This window comes from Mus caroli, unplaced genomic scaffold (assembly GCF_978045245.1).
Source record: "Mus caroli unplaced genomic scaffold, Mus_caroli_1 scaffold_13, whole genome shotgun sequence".
Lineage (NCBI taxonomy): Eukaryota > Metazoa > Chordata > Mammalia > Rodentia > Muridae > Mus > Mus caroli.
In genome coordinates, this window is record NW_028227268.1 from 16341949 (window position 1) to 16362182 (window position 20234).

The following is a 20234-nucleotide window of genomic DNA, read 5'->3' on the forward strand; positions in this document are numbered from 1 at the left end:
TTAGATGTGTATTAAGTAAAACTAGATAAGCTTTAATAATACCAGTAGTCACAATAAATTCATATTTTGTACTTTGTAACTTGTATTTCTTTTGGGTGAGGATTAAACCCAAGCATATGTTCTATCATCAAATTACACCCAGTCCTAGTTATAACTTTAAAATTGTGTAAATGTCCATTCCATCTGGTTATCTAAGCAGGGCTGGTGTTACTATCCTTCACTGCGCACACGAAGACATGATGCCTGGTAAAATTTGGCATCTAGCCCACTGTTACTAAAAAGCAAGAACCTTTTAGGTAACCATTTGGAATCTTAACCACTTACTAATAATGTAGCAATTCTTTTGTTGAGAGTGCCTTGATTACTGTACTAAATTGTACATTTCTAGAAGGAAACTACTATACTTTCAGAGTTTTACTTTCATATTTAAAATTTAAAATAGCATCAGGGAGTTGAAGAGACGAGTCAGAGGATGTGAGCTCCATCCCCAGCACCTGTTGTTGCATGACATGGTAGCTCCCCACTGTGCAAAACTCCAGACTCAGAGTGTCTGACACCTTCTTCTGGGTTCCCAGGCACATACATGAAACACAAATATACATGTAGGCAAAAGACCCATGCATATAAAAATAAAGAAACCAATCAACCAAATGACTTAGTATCAACTCTGTAACTCTTTAAAAAAACCAAACAAATGACTTAGTATCAACTCTATAATTCCACTTGAAAAAGGAGAAAACATGTGAGAGACATGGGCCAACACCCTACTCCATCTACAAAAAGCATAGAGAAACACTCAAAAGTGAACTCTATTTCTGGCTGTGCTGTTCTGGCAGTTTTAGAGGATGCTGCAAATGTTAACAAGATGCAGAAAATAAATAGGCTTATTCTTCAGTGCAATTTTTATAGTACTTATACTAAAAATATTTTTTACCTAGAGTATAAATATGTTACCTGGATAAGCATTCAAGTAAAGAAATGATTTGCTTTGAAAACAAAACAAAACCCCAACTCCCAAACCCTCAAAGTACAAGATGACATATTTTAGTGATATGTAAGTAAAGTTCTAGGTAGACCTTATGTTTGCATGCCAATACTAGTAAGTGTTCACATACCTCCAACACTATGTCATCTTCTTTCAGTTATTTTGACTTGGTAAAGTTTTTTGATTTGTGTTAGAGAAATAAGTGAAAGAGATCAATTAGGCTTCTATTTTAAGGCTATTGCCAAAAATTTAAATAGACTTTGAACTTCCAGCTTTTGAGAAGGTGGCCTTCTCAGTAATACTCCAGGGTTTCAACAAATGAGAACATTTATTGGTATGATTCTTTCCCAGCTCTCGGTCACTCTGATAACAATTTCACACTCACTAAATTTAGTCACCAGTTTTGACTAATTTAGACTAGTTGGCAAATTATATGATTTTATTTCTGTTTATCACTAAATACGTTTCTACATTTGCTGTAGATCATATTTTCCTTATTTATCTGCTGATGGACATCTCGGCTGGCTCTATTTTCTGGTTATTGAGAATAGTCCTAAAATACAACATTGTCATACAAATATTTCTGCAGCATGATGACAGACTCTTTTGGGCATCTAAGAGTGTTGTAACTAGATCAGATGGTAGCTATATTTTTAGTTTCTGAGGATGTACCATAAAGATTTCTACAGAGCTTATCTGTATTTTGAAAATTAAGCACAAGTTGGTTTTATTGAGTCAGAATCAGTAGGCACAAAAATTTTTAAACAACTCACATGAAATATCAGAAGGTAAATTATTTGAACAGCTACCACCACTTAGAATCTCAAGCATTTTTACTTCTTGATGCTGCTTTCATATTCAGGTAATATTTAATGAATTTTAGCTGTCCACTGTCTAAGTCTCATTCTGTAGCTCAGGCTGGCCTTGAACTCAGTATATAGCCCAAACTCAAGGCAACCCTCCTGCATTGTGGTACATATTTGTAATTCCAGCACTCATGAGGGAGCAGGAAGAGCATGAGTTCAAGGTCATTCTGGCTGAATAGCAAGTCCTAAGCTAGTCTGTATGAGACTCCATCTCAAAAAAAAAAAAAAAAAAAAAAAAAAAAAGCTTAACTTTGTAAGAAACAGCCAAATTACTTTCCCAAATAACAATATCACTTTTATATTCCTATGAGTAATGTATAAGACATGGTATTATCATATTTGAATTTTTCCCTTTAACAGCCATTCTGTGGCTGTGGAGTAGTATTTCATTGTGATTGGTTTGTACTTCTCTAGTAATCACTAGGGATAGTGATATAATGATAATAAGCACTTTTCATTGGCTTATTAATCATTTACCTATAGCTTGTTTGGTGAAACATCTATTTAAATCTTTTTCACATTTTAAAACTTGTTTTTATATTTTTATTGTGTGCAATTATTAGATCACATTGATTTATTATTCTCTTACTATGCCTATTTTTTACATTTACTTACTTTGTTTGTGTAAGTCTGTGGGAGTGTACATGTCATGGCCTGAGTGTGAAGTCAAAGGACAATTTTTTTTCAGTTTTTTTCTTCCATCCTACAAGTCCCAGGGATCAAAGACAGGTTGTCATGCTTGGCAGCATGTGCTTCCCTTCACCCACTGATCCATACTGCCAGCCCATAACTACAATTTTAATGACAGATGTACTGGCTGGTTTTGTGTCAACTTGACACAAGCTGGAGTTATCACAGAGAAAGGAGCCTCCCTTGAGTAAATGCCTCCATGAGTTCCAGCTGTAAGGCATTTTCTTAGTGACCAAGGGTGGGAGGGCCCATTTTGGGTGGTACCATCCCTGGTCTGGTAGTCCTGGGTTCTATAAGAAAGCAAGCTGAACAAGTAACATCCCTCCGTGGCCTCTGCATCAACTCCTGCTTCTTGACTTGCTTGAGTCCCAGTCCTGACTTCCTTTGGTGATGAACAGCAATGTGAAAGTGTAAGCTGAATAAAACTTTTCCTCCCCAACTTGCTTCTTGGTCCTGATGTTTGTACAGGAATAGAAACTCTAAGCTAACAGGTAAGAACCTTGGATCATCTGCCTGAGAATGTATTTTAATAATCATAACCATAGGTTTTGAAGTCATACAAACCCAAGCCAGCCTTGGCTTTTCCTTTGACATATAACCCTGTATGACTCGGTGTGCTGGCTAGTTTTATGTCAACTTGACAGAAGCTAAGGCATCTGAGAGGAGGATTGAGAAAATGCCTCCATTATATCAAGCTGTAGTCAAGCCTGTAGAGCATTCTCTTAGTGAGTGATTGATGTGGGAGGGCCCAACCAACTGTGGGTAGTAGTACCCAGGGCTGGGGTGGTCTTGGGTTCTATATGAAAGCAGGCTGAGTAAGCCTGAGTAAGAGGAGCAAGCTGGTATGCAGGAATCTCCATAACCTTTGCATCAGCGCCTGCCTCCAGGTTTCTGTTCACTTTGAACTCCTTCTTTGACTTCCTTAGTGAACTGTGACTCCAGAAATGTAAGTCAAATAAACCACTTCATCCACAAGTTGCTTTTGGTGATGGTATTTAAGCACAGCAATACAGTAACCCTAATTAAGACACCATGAGAGCAACTATTTTTCAATCTCACATTTGTAAGATTATGAAAAAATTTATCTTTATTATAGAACAGTGTACAAAGTTGGTCTACTGCCAGACTGAAACATTCTATGCTTCTTTCCATGGATATTTAGAAACTTGGCACTGGCTACTGACCAAGACAAAGGTAGGTAAGTGGAATAAGTAATATGTTGCTTAAAGTTTGAAACTTCCTTTGGTGAACCCAGGACTAGCTGTTTACTGATAGCTTATACTCAAAGGATTTAGACAGCGTGATTTGGCTATTTGGCCAGAGGGCATCACTGATTTCAATGGAAAATTCTGGAAGCTCTCCTTGACAGCAAGATTTTCGATACAAATCTTGGTGGTTTATGCTCAGGTCAGAGCACGTGTGATTAAGCAATAGCTTCATCTGGAAGTGACTTAGTCCCCTTGTGCATGTTTACCCTCTTATCTGTTCTCCAGTACCTTTCTGAAAGTTTTTATAAGCTTTTTCTGACAAATGTTGTATGTCCTTTCAATGATCTGATCCTATTAGTTCTCCATAGTGATCTTAAAGGATTATAACACACTATAAGGATTCAATGATTGTATATGGACCACAGTCTCTGCTTAGTAAGTGGTTATTAACCTTGTCAAGTTAATTTTACAAGAAATGCCATTTGGTCTTTTAAATCATTTTGATGAACAAAGTGTCCAGACTGTCTTTAAAAAACACATTACGCAATATAAATTTGGCCAATGGCTATGCAAGATCTTCTAATGATGAGTATTACAAGTAGACAGTTTGGAAAGATGATGGAGTTGAGAGTACAGGCCTAGCAAAGTTACTAGTGTGTCTGCACATTTCTGGAAACGTGTGTAAAGAGTAACTTTTATTCTTATGTAAATGATGCTTTTATTTCTACAGATGAAGGGATGAGATGAGAGCTGTATCCAAGCTGTGCAAACACATGGCTTGGGCTGATCCCAGAGCATTTTCTTCTCTTTTCTAACTATCTCTAGGCTTAGGCCTGGAAGCTTCTAGCTTTGTGCAATCTTCCGGCTGCTGTCTGCTAACCTAGGCTCAGAAGGCTTTAGTTTCTTAGACTGGCTGGTTCAACTTAGCTGTTCTGGCTCAAACTCTTCTCCAAGCTGACTGATTCTAACTGGTTTCTCTTGGCTTCTCAATGAACTGCTCTGCTTGGCAATTTGTTCTAATCTTCTGGCTCTTTCTTATTCTCTGGCTTCACAGAATTGAATTTAACTCCACTTCACTGATTCAACTGAATTGTACTTCATTCACTGAACCAACTCTTGATTTCCATTCTGACTCTCCTTGCTCTCTTAAGTCACCTTTCTTCCCCGTGTATTCTCATGTAAGTTGGTATCTTACAGAGTATCTCTGACTTACTCTGTCACTTTGTCTGTCCCTCAATTAGATGTCATTTTCAAGCATAGTTGCTCCCTTCTACAATCTAATTTTACCTCCATTGATAAGAATTAAAGCTGTGTACTCAGGGCATGTCTATATTTCAGCCAGATCATACTATATTCCAGAGTATCTCTACATTCCAGCCAGATCACAAGGATCTGTGGATGTGATCCCTTGCCAGAGCAGCCATATTTCTGGATTAAAATTCTTCTGCGTGAGTGAGAAAGGCATAAAAAAGCTAATCCAAAATATCTAGCACTCAGCAAATGACTCATAGGGCAACATGGATGAAACAATGAACAACATTCTGCGGGAACAAGTATTACTCAAGAAACAAAGGAGGAGCTGTTACTTTTGCTTTTTTGGCTACAAAATTGAAACATAATCATTGAATAGTGGACATGACCACAGATACTTAATCTTTATTAGCATTCAATGATGTAAGTCATTGGATATAAAAAAAAAATAAAAAAAAACCCTTAAGATTGAAAGAAAAAAAAACCCTAAAATTTGACTACAGGGGGATCTAGATTTAAATTCTTTTGGAGGGAAATGTGATTTCTAGGTGAATAAAAGTCAAGAAACCAAAATAGATTCACAATTCAGTTAATCTTTTGCTCCACAACCATTCCAAAAGGATCTAATCAAAGTTTGGTATGAGAAAGGAATGCTTGAAATCATATACATATACATCACAAATACTTATCTCAGAAAGACTGGAGATATCAAAATTATTGCTTGAAGTAATACAACTGTGATAGATTATAATTAGTAGAATGGTTACGTACAAAATTTTATACTAATCGAAGTATATCAATAAAAACTAAAAATATAAATTTTGCTGCAAGTATTTGAGAAATTACCACCTCAGACTTAAGGGGCACTGTGACTTTGAGAAGGAAGTTATGAGGCCATAGAGAATGCTTTCTGTGGTAGATACTGTATCATATTTTGAGGTGATTCAAGACTATATAAGATCAAAATACATAGAAATTTGAAAGTTTTCAGGAATCCACAGATGACATTTTATAGTTATAATATTTAAAATTGAGGCATTTCTAGTTTCCTGCTTGTTATAAATAGTATTTTTAAGTATTTTGGTGTGTTTGTCCCAGGCAGATGTTGGGTGTCTTACTTAGTTACTTTTCATTTTATTTTTTGAGACAGGCTCTCTCACTGCTGTGCAGCTTACCGATCAGGTTAGACTGACTGGCTCCCCAGTCCAGGATCAAAGGAGAACATCACAATTTCATACATGAGTACTAGGGTGGAACTTACGCTCTCATGCTTGCATGGAAAGTACTTTGTCAATGGAGCTATCTTCTCAGGTCTTCTTTATAGTTTTTGATATTTCTGGACCTATATCCTTAATTTTGTTTTTGGATTTTTAATTATTAGAATACAGGAATGGAATTAAATTTTGTGTTAATATTATAAAACTTTGTTATATGCATTTTACCTATTCAATATCTATTTTAAATAAACAAATCCATATATTTATATGTATACTGTAAGTAGCAGAGATATACTCATTGTCATACTGGCTACAACAAATACAAAGACTTTGGTTTGGTAATCTCTAAGAGAAAACCAATACAGAAAAGTATTTTGTTAATTGCCCTCATTTTTCTTGGTGTCTTGAGTTTTGTTATTTCACTGCATTCATTCCTTCCCCAACACTTTTGTCTTCTCTGGTTTTGGGGTACTGCACTGATATTTATCCATTACTTGTTTTTGTTTCTAGTGCCTCGGTTTTCTCCTACCTCCAATCCTTGCTATCCTTTTTGTGCTCAAAGATTTTGCTCTAGCTTTTAATTTTGCTTATAAGGGGAAATATATATATGGAATGCAAATTAAAAAACAGATACAATTTTATATCCATTATTTACTAAAATTAAGTCAAATAACTTAAGTCTATAACTTTATATATGAAACTCTGAATGAGTTGTATTCTAGAATAAAGAAAATTTCTAATTTCAGGAAGGTTAAAATGTACTTATAAAAATATATACATGATTAGGGAGTATCATCTTGAGATGAACCATAGTAACATTTTTCACAATAAAATATATTCATATGTGATGAGCAGGAAAGGACTATAAATAACCTCTCAGTTCAGATAAGATCTTTTTTTTCCCTTTGCCTTTTTTGATTTTATTTTATTTTATATTTTTTGATTAGATATTTTCTTTATTTACATTTCAAATGCTATCCTGAAAGTTCCCTATACCCTCCCCCCACCCTGCTCCCCTACCCACCCACTCCCACTTCTTGGCCCTGACATTCCCCTGTACTGGGCATATAAAGATTGCAAGACCAAGGGGCCTCTCTTCCCAATGATGGCCAACTAGGCCATCTTCTGCTACATATGCAGCTAGAGACATGAGCTCCTGGGGGGGGGGTACTGTTAGGTTCATATTGTTGTTCCACATATAGGGTTGCAGACCCCTTCAGTTCCTTGGGTACTTTCTCTAGCTCCTCCATTGGGGGCCCTCTGTTCCATTCAATAGCTGACTGTGAGCATCCACTTCTGTGTTTGCCAGGCACTGGCATAGCCTCCCAAGAGACAGCTATATCAGGGTCCTTTCAGCAAAATCTTGCTGGCATATGCATTAGTGTCTGCATTTGGTGGCTGATTATGGGAATGGATCCCTGGGTGGGGTAGTCTCTGGATGGTCCATCAGATGAGATCTTATAGTTTAATACATTTCATATGAATTTATCTTAAAATACTCATAGTTTGGGGTTTTAGGAATTATGGTAGAAAGTCATGACAAAGACATGAGAAAAAAAAAGAAAAGATGCTTTATATACTGCTGGAAACACTCTGGCCATATTTTATAAATTTTATTAATCATAAACCACATGACCCAGAAATTCTAGTTCCAGTTATAAATTTGAGGACAGTTTTGTCCATGCTAGAGGCAGTGGAGTTAAGCTAAATGTTCATAAGTGAAATGTGAGGTAGCCATATAAAATGGGTATTACATAGTTCTTAAAACAGGCTTACAGAACCACCCTGATGCCACAGGCCTGGGCAGGGAGCAAGCCAGAGTTGACCCCTGCCTGGTGTCACACAGGGGCATAGCATACTTAAGACTGTTTTTGAGATGACCCTAGATACCCAGATACCCTGGGCACCACTAAGATGAACAAGTAAGTGGGGAGAGATGGAAGAGAAAGAGAAGCAGAAATGGAGACTTGAGAGTAGTGAGGAACAGCCTGCTATGAGTAGCTGGTGTTGCAATCTAAGGCCCTGATACCATCCTAATCTGTGCTACCACGGAGGGCCATGTCTGGGTCCTTACCCCTGCAGCAATGGGGGTTTGTTATTACCAAAGGCCAGGTAGATGTCCTAGGTCTGGGTTGATGCCTGGGCCATGCTGATGTCTAAATTGACTCCACCCCTCCCCTGGGCATTGTAAGAGAGTGGGCCCTAGAGGCTTGAGAGCAGGAGAGGTGGTCCTACCCCTCATCAGCTGCAGTACTCTTGAGTGGGCCCTGCACCTCCCCTGGGCAGCTGGCTCTGATGTCATGGGTGTGGGTGAGTCAGCCCTGAGGACAAGAGAATGGAGGAGCAAGCCAACTCTTGTTGGCTGCAGCATTAGATGAGGTAGCTAGGACAGTGCTGGAGAGCTGGCCCTGGTGGTGTGGGTGGGGGAGAGCTGGTGGACTGACCAGCTCAGATACCACCCAGGCCCAAATCCAGGACTTTGAGTTGGCCCATCTCACTACCCCATCAATAAACTGCTGGAGAGCATGAAGGGGACAGGATCCAATAGTGATAGTGTAGCAGAAGCCAGAGGCCTTGAACCAGACCAAAGACTCATTGCAACGGACATTTGCAAGTAAAGAAGTGTGGACAAAAGGGTATACTGTGGCACACACTAAGACACACTACAATGAGATACTTTCTTTTGTGCGGAAGGTTGCAAGGGCAAAGGCTGAGTACAAGGGGATGGGGAGATGAATGGGATTGAGGTGCATGATGTGAAATTCACAAAGAATCAATAAAAGTTAAATAAAAATAAATAAAAGCTTATATTAACATGTCACTTTATATATCTTACACATATACACACGCTCCACCCAGCAGCATATACTTTGAAAGGATACATTAAAATAAGATGCTATATAAACATATTAGAATACCTACAATGGGAAGAGGTTGATAAAGGGAAACTAAAACAATGAAAAAAGATTTACACAGACTAATCTGCATAGACAGAGGAGTATTACTAATTAAACTGCACTTGCAGCCCAGGACAAGAAAAACAATTGATTTTGTCTAAGGATAGATGTGAATTTGTATACATAGAACTGAAGGTAATACTTTCTAGGCTTTAATGATAGAAAACATTCATTTCTCATTTATTATTATTTTTTATCCCATGTGCTAATTAGGGCTGGTTAATAACCAAACTTTCTGGAGTCTAGAGAGAAATCTAGCAGTTGATAACTTAAAATAATTTTATTGAAAAAGGGAGGGCAACATGGCACACTAGGTAAAAGGCATCTATGTACAAGCTTGGTGGCCTGAGTTTGATCTCTGGAATCCACATAATGGTAGAAGTAGAAAACTGATTTCACAAATGTTCTCTGACTTTTACATGTGCACTATGACATCACATTCTGCCCCCAATCACATGCACTACACTAACATACATTCTCAATTGATTTTCCCCATGTTTTTCTCTATTAGTTTAAAAGTTTCAGGCCTTATTTTAAGGTCACTAATCTTTGATTTTGTATGGTGTAAGAAGAAGAAATTTAGTTTATTCTTATTTTCTGAGGCACATTATCTCACTGAATGTGAATTCCCTCTTCATTGAAGTTGGCTTGCTAGCAAGTTGCTGGGATCTGCCTCCCATTTTGGTTAGAGATGGATTATTTCTGTGTACTGTCACATCTGCCCTTAATCAAACAAGGGTGCTAGAGACCTGGTATTTTACCCATCTTCTTAGCCATACCTTTTGTATGGAGTAGAGAAAGGTATTGGCCTGGAAATTACCAAGTAGGCTGGCCTGGCAAGCCAAGAAAACACCAGGGACCATCTACCTCTGCTTTCCCAGCACTGGAACTACATGCACAAGACATCAAGCCTACTTTGATTCTTTTTTAATTAGATATTTTCTTTATTTACATTTCAAATGTTATCCCCTTTCCTAGTTTCCCCTCTGAAAATCCCCTATCTTCTCCTCCCTCCCCCTGCTCACCAATCCACCCACTCCTGCTTTCTGGCCCTGGCATTCCTCTATACTGGGGCATAGAACCTTCACAGAACCAAGGATCTCTCCTCCCATTGATGACTAACTAGGCTATCCTCTGTTACATATGTAGCTAGAGACATGGGTCTCTCTGTGTATTTTCTTTGATTGGTGGTTTAGTCCCAGGGAGCTCTGGGGTTACTGGTTAGTTCATATAGTTGTTCCTCCTAGGGGGCTGCAAACCCCTTCAGCTCCCTGGGTACTTTCTCTAGCTCCTTCATTGGGGACTCTGTGCTCCGTCTAATGGGTAACTGTGAGCATCCACTTCTGTATTAGTCAGGCACTGGCAGATCCTCTCAGGAGACAGCTATATCAGTCTCCTGTCAACAAGCTCTTGTTGGCATCTGCCTAGTATCTGAGTTTGGTGGTTTTTTATGGGATGGATCCCCCAGTTGGGCAGTCTCTGGATGGTCGTTCCTTCAGGCTCTGCTCACAACTTTGTCTCTGTAAAGCCTTCTATTTTGTTCCCCCTTCTAAGAAGGATCAAAGTGTCCATACTTTGGTCTTCCTTCTTCTTGAGTTTCATGTGTTTTGCAAATTGTATCTTGGGTATTCTAAGTTTCTGGGCTAATATCCACTTATCAGTGAGTGCATATCATGTGTGTTCTTTTGTGATTGGGTTAGCACACTTAGGATGATATCCTCCAAATCCATCCATTTGTCTAAGAATTTCATGAATTCATTGTTTTTAATAGCTGATTAGTACTAAACTGTGTAAATGTACCACATTTTCTGTATCCATTCCTCTGTTGCCGGACATCTGGGTTCTTTTCAGTTTCTTACTATTGTAAATAAGAATACTATGAACCTATAGGATGGAACACTGGGACCCCAATGGAGGAGCTAGAGAAAGTACCCAAGGAGTTAAAGGGGTCTGCAACCTTATAGGTGGAACAACAATATGAACTAAACAGTACCCCCAGAGCTTGTGACTCTAGCTGCATATGTAGCAGAAGATGGCCTAGTTGGCTATCATTGGGAAGAGAGGCCCCTTGGTTTTGCAAACTTTATATGCCCCAGTACGGGGAAAGCCAGGGCCAAGAAGTGGGAGTGAGTGGGTAGGGGAGCAGGGTGGGGGGAGGGTATAGGGAACTTTCAGGATAGCATTTGAAATGTAAATAAAGAAAATATCTAAAAAAAAAAAAAAAGGAATACTATGAACATAGTGGAGCATGTGTCCTTATTACAGGTTGGAGCATCTTCTGGGTATATGCCCAGGAGTGGTATTGATGGATCTTCTGGTAGAACTATGTCCAATTTTCTGAGAAACCACCAAACTGATTTCCAGAGTGGTTGTACCAGCTCGGAATCCCACCAGCAATGGAGGAGTGTTCCTTTTTCTCCACATCCTCGTCAGAATCTGCTGTCACCTGAATTTTTGATCTTAGCCATTCTGACTGGTGTGAGGTGGAATCTCAGGGTTGTTTTGATTTGTATTTCCCTGATGATTAGGATGTTGAACATTTTTTCAGGTGCTTCTCGGCCATTCAGTATTCCTCAGTTGAGAATTCTTTGTTTAGCTCTTGTACTGGCTAGTTTTGTGTCAACTTGACACAGCTGGAGTTATTACAGAGAAAGGAGCTTCAGTTGAGGAAATGCCTCCATGAGATACAACTGTAAGGCATTTTCTCAATTAGTGATCAAGGGGGAAAGGCCCCTTGTGGGTGGGACCATCTCTGGGCTGGTAGTCTTGGTTCTATAAGAGAGCAGGCTGAGCAAGCCAGGGAAGCAAGCCAGTAAAGAACATCCCTCCATGGCCTCTACATCAGCTCCTGCTTCCTGACCTGCTTGAGTTCCAGTCCTGACTTCCTTTGGTGATGAACAGCAATGTGGAAGAGTAAGCTGAATAAACCCTTTCCTCCCCAACTTGCTTCTTGGTCCTGATGTTTGTGCAGGAATAGAAACCCTGACTAAGACAGCTCTGAACCCCAATTTTTAATAGTGTTATTTGGTTTTCCGGAGCGTAACTTCTTGAGTTCTTTTTATATATTGGCTATTAGCCCCCTATCAGATTTAGGATTGATAAAGATCTTTTCCCAATCTGTTGGTTGCCGTTTTGTCTTACTGACAGTGTCCTTTGCCTTACAGAAGCTTTGCAATTTTATGAGGTCCCATTTGTCAATTCTTGATCTTACAGCACAGGCCGGTGCTGTTCTGTTCAGGAATTTTCCCCCTGTGCCCATATCTTCGAGGATCTTCTCCACTTTCTCCTCTATAAGTTTCAGTGTCTCTGGTTTTATGTGAAGTTCCTTGATCCACTTAGACTTGAGCTTTGTACAAAGAGATAATGGATCAATTCGCATTCTTCTACATGCTAACCGCCAGTTGAGCCAGCACCATTTGTTGAAAATGCTGTCTTCTTTCCACAGGATGGTTTTAGCTCCCTTGTCAAAGATCAAGTGACCATAGGTATGTGGATTCATTTCTGGGTCTTCATTTCTATTCCATTGGTCTACTTGTCTGTCACTATACCAGTACCATGCAGTTTTTATCACAATTGCTATGTAGTAAGGTTGAGATTGGGGATGGTGATTCCACCAGAGGTTCTTTTATTGTTGAGAATGGTCTTTGCTATCTTAGGATTTTTGTTATTCCAGATGAATTTGCCAATTATCCTTTCTAACTCTGTGAAGAATTGAGCTGGAATTTTGATGGGGATTGCATTGAATCTGTAGATTGCTTTTGGCAAGATAGCCTTTTTGACTATACTAATCCTGCCAATCCATGAGCATGGGAGATCTTTCCATCTGAGATCTTCTTTGATTTCTTTCTTCAGATCCTTGAAGTTCTTATCTTCGTTAGTTAGTGTCATACTCAGGTATTTTATATTATTTGTGACTATTTTGAAGGGTGTTATTTCCCTAATTTTTTTCTCAGTCTGTTTATTCTTTGTGTAGAGAAAGGCCACTGATTTGTTTGAGTTAATTTTATATCCAGCTACTGCACTAAAGTTGTTTATCAGATTTAGGAGTTCTCTGGTGGAATTTTTGGGGTCACTTAAATATACTTAAATATACTATCATATCATCTGCGAATAATGATATTTGACTTCCTTTCCAATTTGTATTCCTTTGATCTCTTTTTGTTGTCTAATTGCTCTGGCTAGGACTTCAAGTACAATATTGAATTGGTAGGGAGAGGGTGGACAGCCTTGTCTAGTCCCTGATTTTAGTGGGAATGCTTCAAGTTTCTCTCCATTTAGTTTGATGTTGGCTACTGGTTTGCTGTAGATCGCTTTTATTATGTTTAGATATGGGCCTTGAATTCCTGATCTTCCCAAGACTTTTATCATAATCGGTGCTGGATTTTATCAAATGCTTTCTCAGCATCTAATGAGATGATCATGTGTTTTTTGTCTTTGAGTTTGTTTATATAATGGATTACATTGATGGATTTCCGTATATTGAACCATCCCTGCGTCCCTGGGATGAAGCCTACTTGATCATGATGGATGATCGTTTTGATGTGTTCTTGGATTCGGTTTGCAAGAATTTTATTGAGTATTTTTGCATTGATATTCATAAGGGAAATTGGTCTGATGTTCTCTTTCTTTGTTTGGTCTTTGTGTGGTTTAGGTATCAGAATAATTGTGGCTTCATAGAAGGAATTGGGTAGAGTAACTTCTGTTTCTATTGTGTGGAATAGTTTGAGGCATATTGAAGTTAGCTCCTCTTTGAAGGTCTGCTAGAACTCTGCACTAAACCCATCAGGTCCTGGGCTTTTTTTTTTTTTTTTTTTTGCGGGGGTGGGGGGTGGGGTGGGGTTTGGGAGACTATTGATAACGGTTTCTATTTCTTTAGAGGATATGGGACTGTTTAGATCATTAATCTGATCCTGATTTAACTTTGGTACCTGTTATCTGTCTAAAAAATTGTCCATTTCATCCAGGTTTTCTGGTTGTGTGGAGTATAGGCTTTTGTATTAGGATCTGATGGTGTTTTGAATTTCCTCAGATTCTGTTGTTATGTCTCCCTTTTTATTTCTGATTTTGTTAATTAGGATACAGTCCCTGTGCCCTCTAGCTAGTCTGGCTAAGGGTTTAGCTATCTTGTATTTTTTCAAAGAAACAGCTCCTGGTTTGGTTGATTCTTTGTATTTTTCTTTTTGTTTCTATTTGGTTGATTTCAGCCCTGAGTTTGATTATTTTCTGCTGTCTACTCATCTTGGGTGAATTTGCTTCCTTTTGTTCTACAGCTTTTAGGTCTTCTGTCAAGCTACTCATGTATGATCTTTGCAGATTCTTTTTGGAGGCACTCAGAGCTATGAATTTTCCTCTTAGGACTTCTTTCATTGTGTCCCATTAGTTTGGATATGCTGTGCCTTCATTATCATTAAATTCGAAAAAGTCTTTAATTTCTTTCTTATTTCTTCCTTGACCAAGTTATCATTGAGGAGGTCATTGTTCAGCTTCCACATGTATGTGGGCTTTCTATTATTTATGTTGTTATTGAAGATCAGCCTTAGTCCATGGTGATCTGATAGGATGCATGGGATTATTTCAATCTTCCTATATCTGTTGAGGCCTGTTTTGTGACCAATTATATGGTCAATTTTGGAGAAGGTACCATGAGGTACTGAGAAAAAGGTATATCCTTTTGTTTTAGGATAAAATGTTCTATGGCTATCAGTTAAATCCATTTGTTTCATAACTTCTGTTAGTTTCACTGTGTCACTGTTAAGTTTTTGTTTCTAGGATCTGTCCATTGATGAGAGTGGGGTGTTGAAATCTCTCACTATTATTATGTGATGTTCAATGTGTGCTTTGAGCTCTAGTTAAGTTTCTTTTATGAATGTAGGTGCCCTTGCATTTGGTGCATAGATGTTCAGAATTGAGCGCTCTTCTTGGTAAATTTTACCTTTGATGAGTATGAAGTGTCCCTCCTTATCTTTTTTGAGAGCTTTAGGTTAAAAGTTGATTTTATTTGATATTAGAATGGCTACTCCAGCTTGGTTCTTGGGATCATTTGCTTGGAAAATTGTTTTCCAGCCTTTTACTCTGAGGTAGTGTCTGTCTTTGTCAACTGAGGTGGGTTTCCTGTATGCAGCAAAATGCTGGGTCCTGTTTACCTAATCAATCTGTTACTTTATATCTTTTTACTGGGGAATAGAGTCCATTGATATTAATAGATATTACGGAAAACTCATTGCTTCCTGTTATTTTTGTTGTTAGAGTTGGAATTTTGTTCATGTGGCTATCTTCTTTTAGGTTTGTTGAAAGATTATTGTCTTGCTTTTTCTAGAGCATAGTTTCCTTGTGTTGGAGTTTTCCCTTTATTATCCTTTGAAGAGCTGGATTTATGGAAAGGTATTGTGTAAATTTGGTATTGTCATGGAATACCTTGGTTTATTCCATCTATGGTAATTGAGAGTTTTGCTGGGTATAGTAGCTTGGGCTAACATTTGTGCTCTCGTAGGGTCTGTATGACATGTGCCAGGATCTTCTGGCTTTCATAGTCTCTCGGGAAAATTCAGGTATAATTCTGATAGGTCTGCCATTATATGTTACTTGACCTTTTTCCCTTACTCCTTTTAATATTCTTTGTTTTGTGCATTTGGTGTTTTGATTATTATGTGACTGGAGGAATTTCTTTTCTGGTCCAAACTATTTGGAGTTCTGTAGCCTTCTTGTATGTTCATGGGCATCTCTTTTCTTTAGGTTGGAGAAATTTTCTTCTATAATTTTGTTGAAGATATTTACTGGCCCTTTAAGTTGGAAATCGTCCTTCTTATCTATACCTGTTATCCTTAGGTTTGGTCTTCTCATTGTGTTCTGGATTTCCTGGATATTTTAGGTTAGTATCCTTTTGCATTTTGCATTTTCTTTGATTGTTGTGTCCTTGTTTTTTATGGTATCTTCTGCCCCTGAGATTCTCTCTTCTATCTCTTATATTCTGTTTGTTATGCTTGCATCTATGGCTCCTGACTTCTTTCCTAGGTTTTCTATTTCCAGAGTTGTCTCCATTTGTGATTTCTTAATTGTTTCTACTTCCATTTTTAGATCCTGGATGGTTTTGTTCAGTTCTTTTACCTGTTTGTATGTGTTCTCCTGTATTTCCTTAAAGGGTTATTTATTTCCTTCTTGTCCTCCATCATCATCATGAGAAGTGACTTTAGATCCATATCTTGCTTTTCTGGTATGATGGTGTATCCAGGACTTGCTATAGTGTGAGAGTTGGGTTCTGATGATGCCAAGTAACCTTGGTTTCTGTTGCTTCTGTTCTTACACTTGCCTCCTGCCATCTGATTATCTCAAGTTTTCCCTGCCCTCAGTATATCTAAATGGAGCCTGTCCTTCCTGTAATCCCAGTTGAGTCAGATCTTTTAAGAGTCCAACTTTCTTTGTGATCCTGTGATTTTGTGATCCTGTGATGCTGAGATTCTGGGTGTGTAAGAATTCTTGGCAGTCAAGCTTCCTCTGAGACCCTGAGATCCTGGTATGACCAAGCTCCTGGGATCCTGGGATCCTAAGATCCTGGACATGTTAGAGCATCTGGAAGTGGTACCTACTTTGGGGACCAAGGGGCTGTCTACTGAGTTCTAAACCAAGGTAGACCAGCGCCAACCAGAAGGAACCTGAGCCACCGATCGGGCAGTGTTCCTGTGTCTGTGTTCCAACTGTCCCCAGGCACCCCAGATCATTTAAAACAGATGTTGTATTCCACTTACCAGTGATCCCCTGGGAGTGCTAGGGTGCCTGTGGGGTGGAGAGTCCTCTGGAGACCATGGGATTTCCTGCTGAGTATGGGCCCAAGGTGGCCCAGGGTTGGCACTGACTAGAAGCCTGCTTTGGTTTTTAAAATGTGAATTCTCTTGATCAAACACAGGTCATTCTTGTAAGCACTTTACTGACTAAGCCATCTCTTCAGTCCTATTTGACTTACTAAAATTTTTATTTCCAACATTCTTATTTGTTTTTTTTTTCCACTCTCACTTCAAAATCTTTTTGCTAATATTTCCACTTAGTGAGTCTGTTGTCCTAGTCTTCCGTTGACTTTATTCATTACTTTGTTTCTTTTAATCTTCTTTGAGGTTACTGATTATTTTTAAAATGAGACTTCTCAATTCTTTGGCATTTTGATTATTTAAGTATCTTTAGATTCCATTTTTAAAGAGTTACAAACTTCAGGAGTGAGGTTACCTTTTCAGATTTCTCTTGTTTCTGTTGCACTGATTTGCATGAATACTCTTTTGATACTGTATGGGGGCTTCTTAGTGAGCATCTTTTGCTTGAGGAACCCAAACTACTCAGAGGGCAAAACAGGCTGCTGCAATGGCAGCACCATCCAAACAAATCACAGATAGAAAAGAAATTTAAAAAAATAAAGACAACTACTACACCATGAATGACCACAGTAAAGTGGAAGAAATAATGTAGCATAAATTATGAATTAAAAGTGCAATAAAAATAATAAAATAAAAGAGGAGGCAAGAAGGGGGAAAAAGGAGCTTAAAGAAAGTAGGATTAATGCAAAAAATGAAGGAGCTAGCTCCCTAGGAGGAACAACAATATGAACTAACCAGTAACCCCAGAGCTCCCTGAGACTAAACCACAAACCAAAGAAAACACATGGTGGGACTCATGGCTCCAGCTGCATATGTAGCAGAGGATGGCCTAATAAGTCATCAATGGGAGGAGAGGCCCTTGGTCCTGTGAAGGTTCTATGTCCCAGTATAGGGGAATGCCAGGGCCAGGAAGCAGGAGTGGGTGGGTTGGTGAGCAGGAGGAGGGGGGAGAGGGTGGAGGTTTTGTGGGGGGGGGGGGCAGGAAAGGGGATAACATTTGAAATGTAAATAAAAATGTATTTACAAAATAAAAATAAAGTTAAATAAAGGTAAGAAGATTCTAAAGATAAAACAGATTCTAAAGTATAAAGCAAATATGGTATTTAAATATGGTAATAAGAAAAACAAAGGACAAAGACGTGGAAAGACATCTTCCTGAGTGCTCCACTATTGGAATTCTCTGGGTATATGCTGGAATACAGCTGCAGCCTGCTAGAGTTCCTCTCTGTTCCCACTGTAAACCACTCTGTAGGTGCAGACTCAGTGATTACTGGACCTACGTTCAGAGCTCCGCATCTTCACAGTAACACATAGCACACATTAGTCTACAGTTCCAGAATCATAAGCAACATTAAAAACTTATTCTACTTTATTAAGGGCAGAAATCAGGATATTTTGTTGATAAGAAAAACCAGATCAGAAGGGGCTTCCACACTTCATCAAACGACTGATATACACTTGAAACAAACAGACCCTGAGACAACTCACACTGTAGATCTTCAGCCATTCAATCTTGATCTCTGTTTCGCATTACTCTACTAAGCCAGTAAAGAATTAATTTTTCTGGACAACCACTTTTGGTTGTGAAGAGATATGGGAATTTACAGAAACCAGTATATGGAATGTTTTATATCTTATCAAGTAAGGCCTGAAAAAATGTGATTAAATAGAAACAAATGCTTCTCATTTTGTTGACCGTTATCACTTCAGCATTTTAAAAATTGACAAGTTTACATACATATCTCAAAATATAACTCTGAAAACCTTACACCTATATAATTATTTTTAAATATAATATACAAAATGATTATTATAAGAAGAAGCTTACCAATGATGCCACTGTCTCTGCTTTCTAGGGTGGAGGTGGGGCTGGTGACAGCCCCATAGCTACAGTCCTTGGCAGCTGCATTTGTACTGACTGGTGGGAGGGTAGAGCAGGGGCTGCTGGCTGGTGGAGAGGCAGTGCTGCTAGTCAAGGTGGAGCAGGGACTTATTCTCTGGGTGATTGCTGAAGTCTGAAAATAAAGCCAGTACAAAATAAGATAAGTTGATCACTGTTCAGATGTATCTCAAGGCCAAATAGTCATGTGATTTTAAAAATCAACAAATAATAATCACCATAAGACCTTTACAACTGTTACACTGGCTTTGGTTTTGCTATCCAGGATGAAAGGTCCCATGTTTTATACTGGAGTTAAAACTTAACAAGAACAGAGACCTGTGGCTAGTTTTTCTGCTTAAGAGACTGCCAGGTGCTGTTCCCAATCAATGAAACACTTCAGAAGGCTTGGAACTTCAGCCTCCAAACGCAGACACCAATGCATAAGCCAGCAAGATTTTGCTGAGAGGACACTGATATAGCTGTCTCTGGTGAGGCTATGCCTGTGCCTGGCAAACACAGTAGATGCTCACAGTCATCTATTGAATGGAACAGAGGGCCCCCAATGGAGGAGCTAGAGAAAGCACCCAAGGAGCTAAAGGGGTCTGCAACCCTATAGGAGGAACAACAATATGAACTAATCAGTACCCTCAGAGCTCGTGTCTCTAGCTGCATATGTAGCAGAAGATGGCCTAGTTGGCCATCACTGGGAAGAGAGGCCCCTTGGTCTTGCAAACTTTATATGCCTCAGTACAGGGGAACACCAGGACCAAGAAGTGGGAGTGGATGGGGGGAGGGAATGGGGGACTTTTGGGATAGTATGTGAAATGTAAATGAAGAAAATACCTAATAAAATAATTAAAAATAAAAAACTAAAAAAAAAAAAAACCCTTCTTTGACTAGAAAAAGAGTATCTTTGCACTTAAGAAATAAAAAAGTTCTCAATGAAAAGAATGGCCTTTTAGATATACAGGCCATGAGTGCAGATCAAAATACCTTATTCTATAAGTTCTTCTAATGATATAGAGTAAACAATGTTTATTTAGCACAAAAGGAATACCTTGTTAAAAAGTGATTATGTGTAAAGATAAATTTATATCTTGAATAATTCTTATGCCTGAGATGACCACCTTTCTAGGTTTCTTGTTAGAGAAGGATTATATTCCACATATAAAGGAGGATGACCTTGACTACTGTCCTCTTGCCTCCGCCTCTGCCTCCCAGGCTCTCCTATGACATGAGTGCACTGTTGTACCCAGCTTTCCCTGGTAAAGTTTTTATATATGAAAAAATTGAAACTTACCAAAAAGGTTGGTAGTAAT

The 20234-nt window shown here is 38.7% G+C and overlaps 1 protein-coding gene across 9 annotated transcripts in view; it reads right to left on the reverse strand.

Annotated features, from left to right (window-relative positions):
• Tanc2 (tetratricopeptide repeat, ankyrin repeat and coiled-coil containing 2) overlaps positions 1-20234 on the reverse strand; it is a 335376-nt gene that overhangs the window by 142038 nt on the left and 173104 nt on the right. For all 9 annotated transcript variants that reach the window (XM_029484221.2, XM_029484218.2, XM_029484223.2 and 6 more), the window contains one exon: positions 18862-19048. In XM_029484221.2, coding sequence (XP_029340081.1) covers positions 18862-19048 — 187 coding nt within the window. The remainder of the gene's footprint in view (positions 1-18861; positions 19049-20234) is intronic.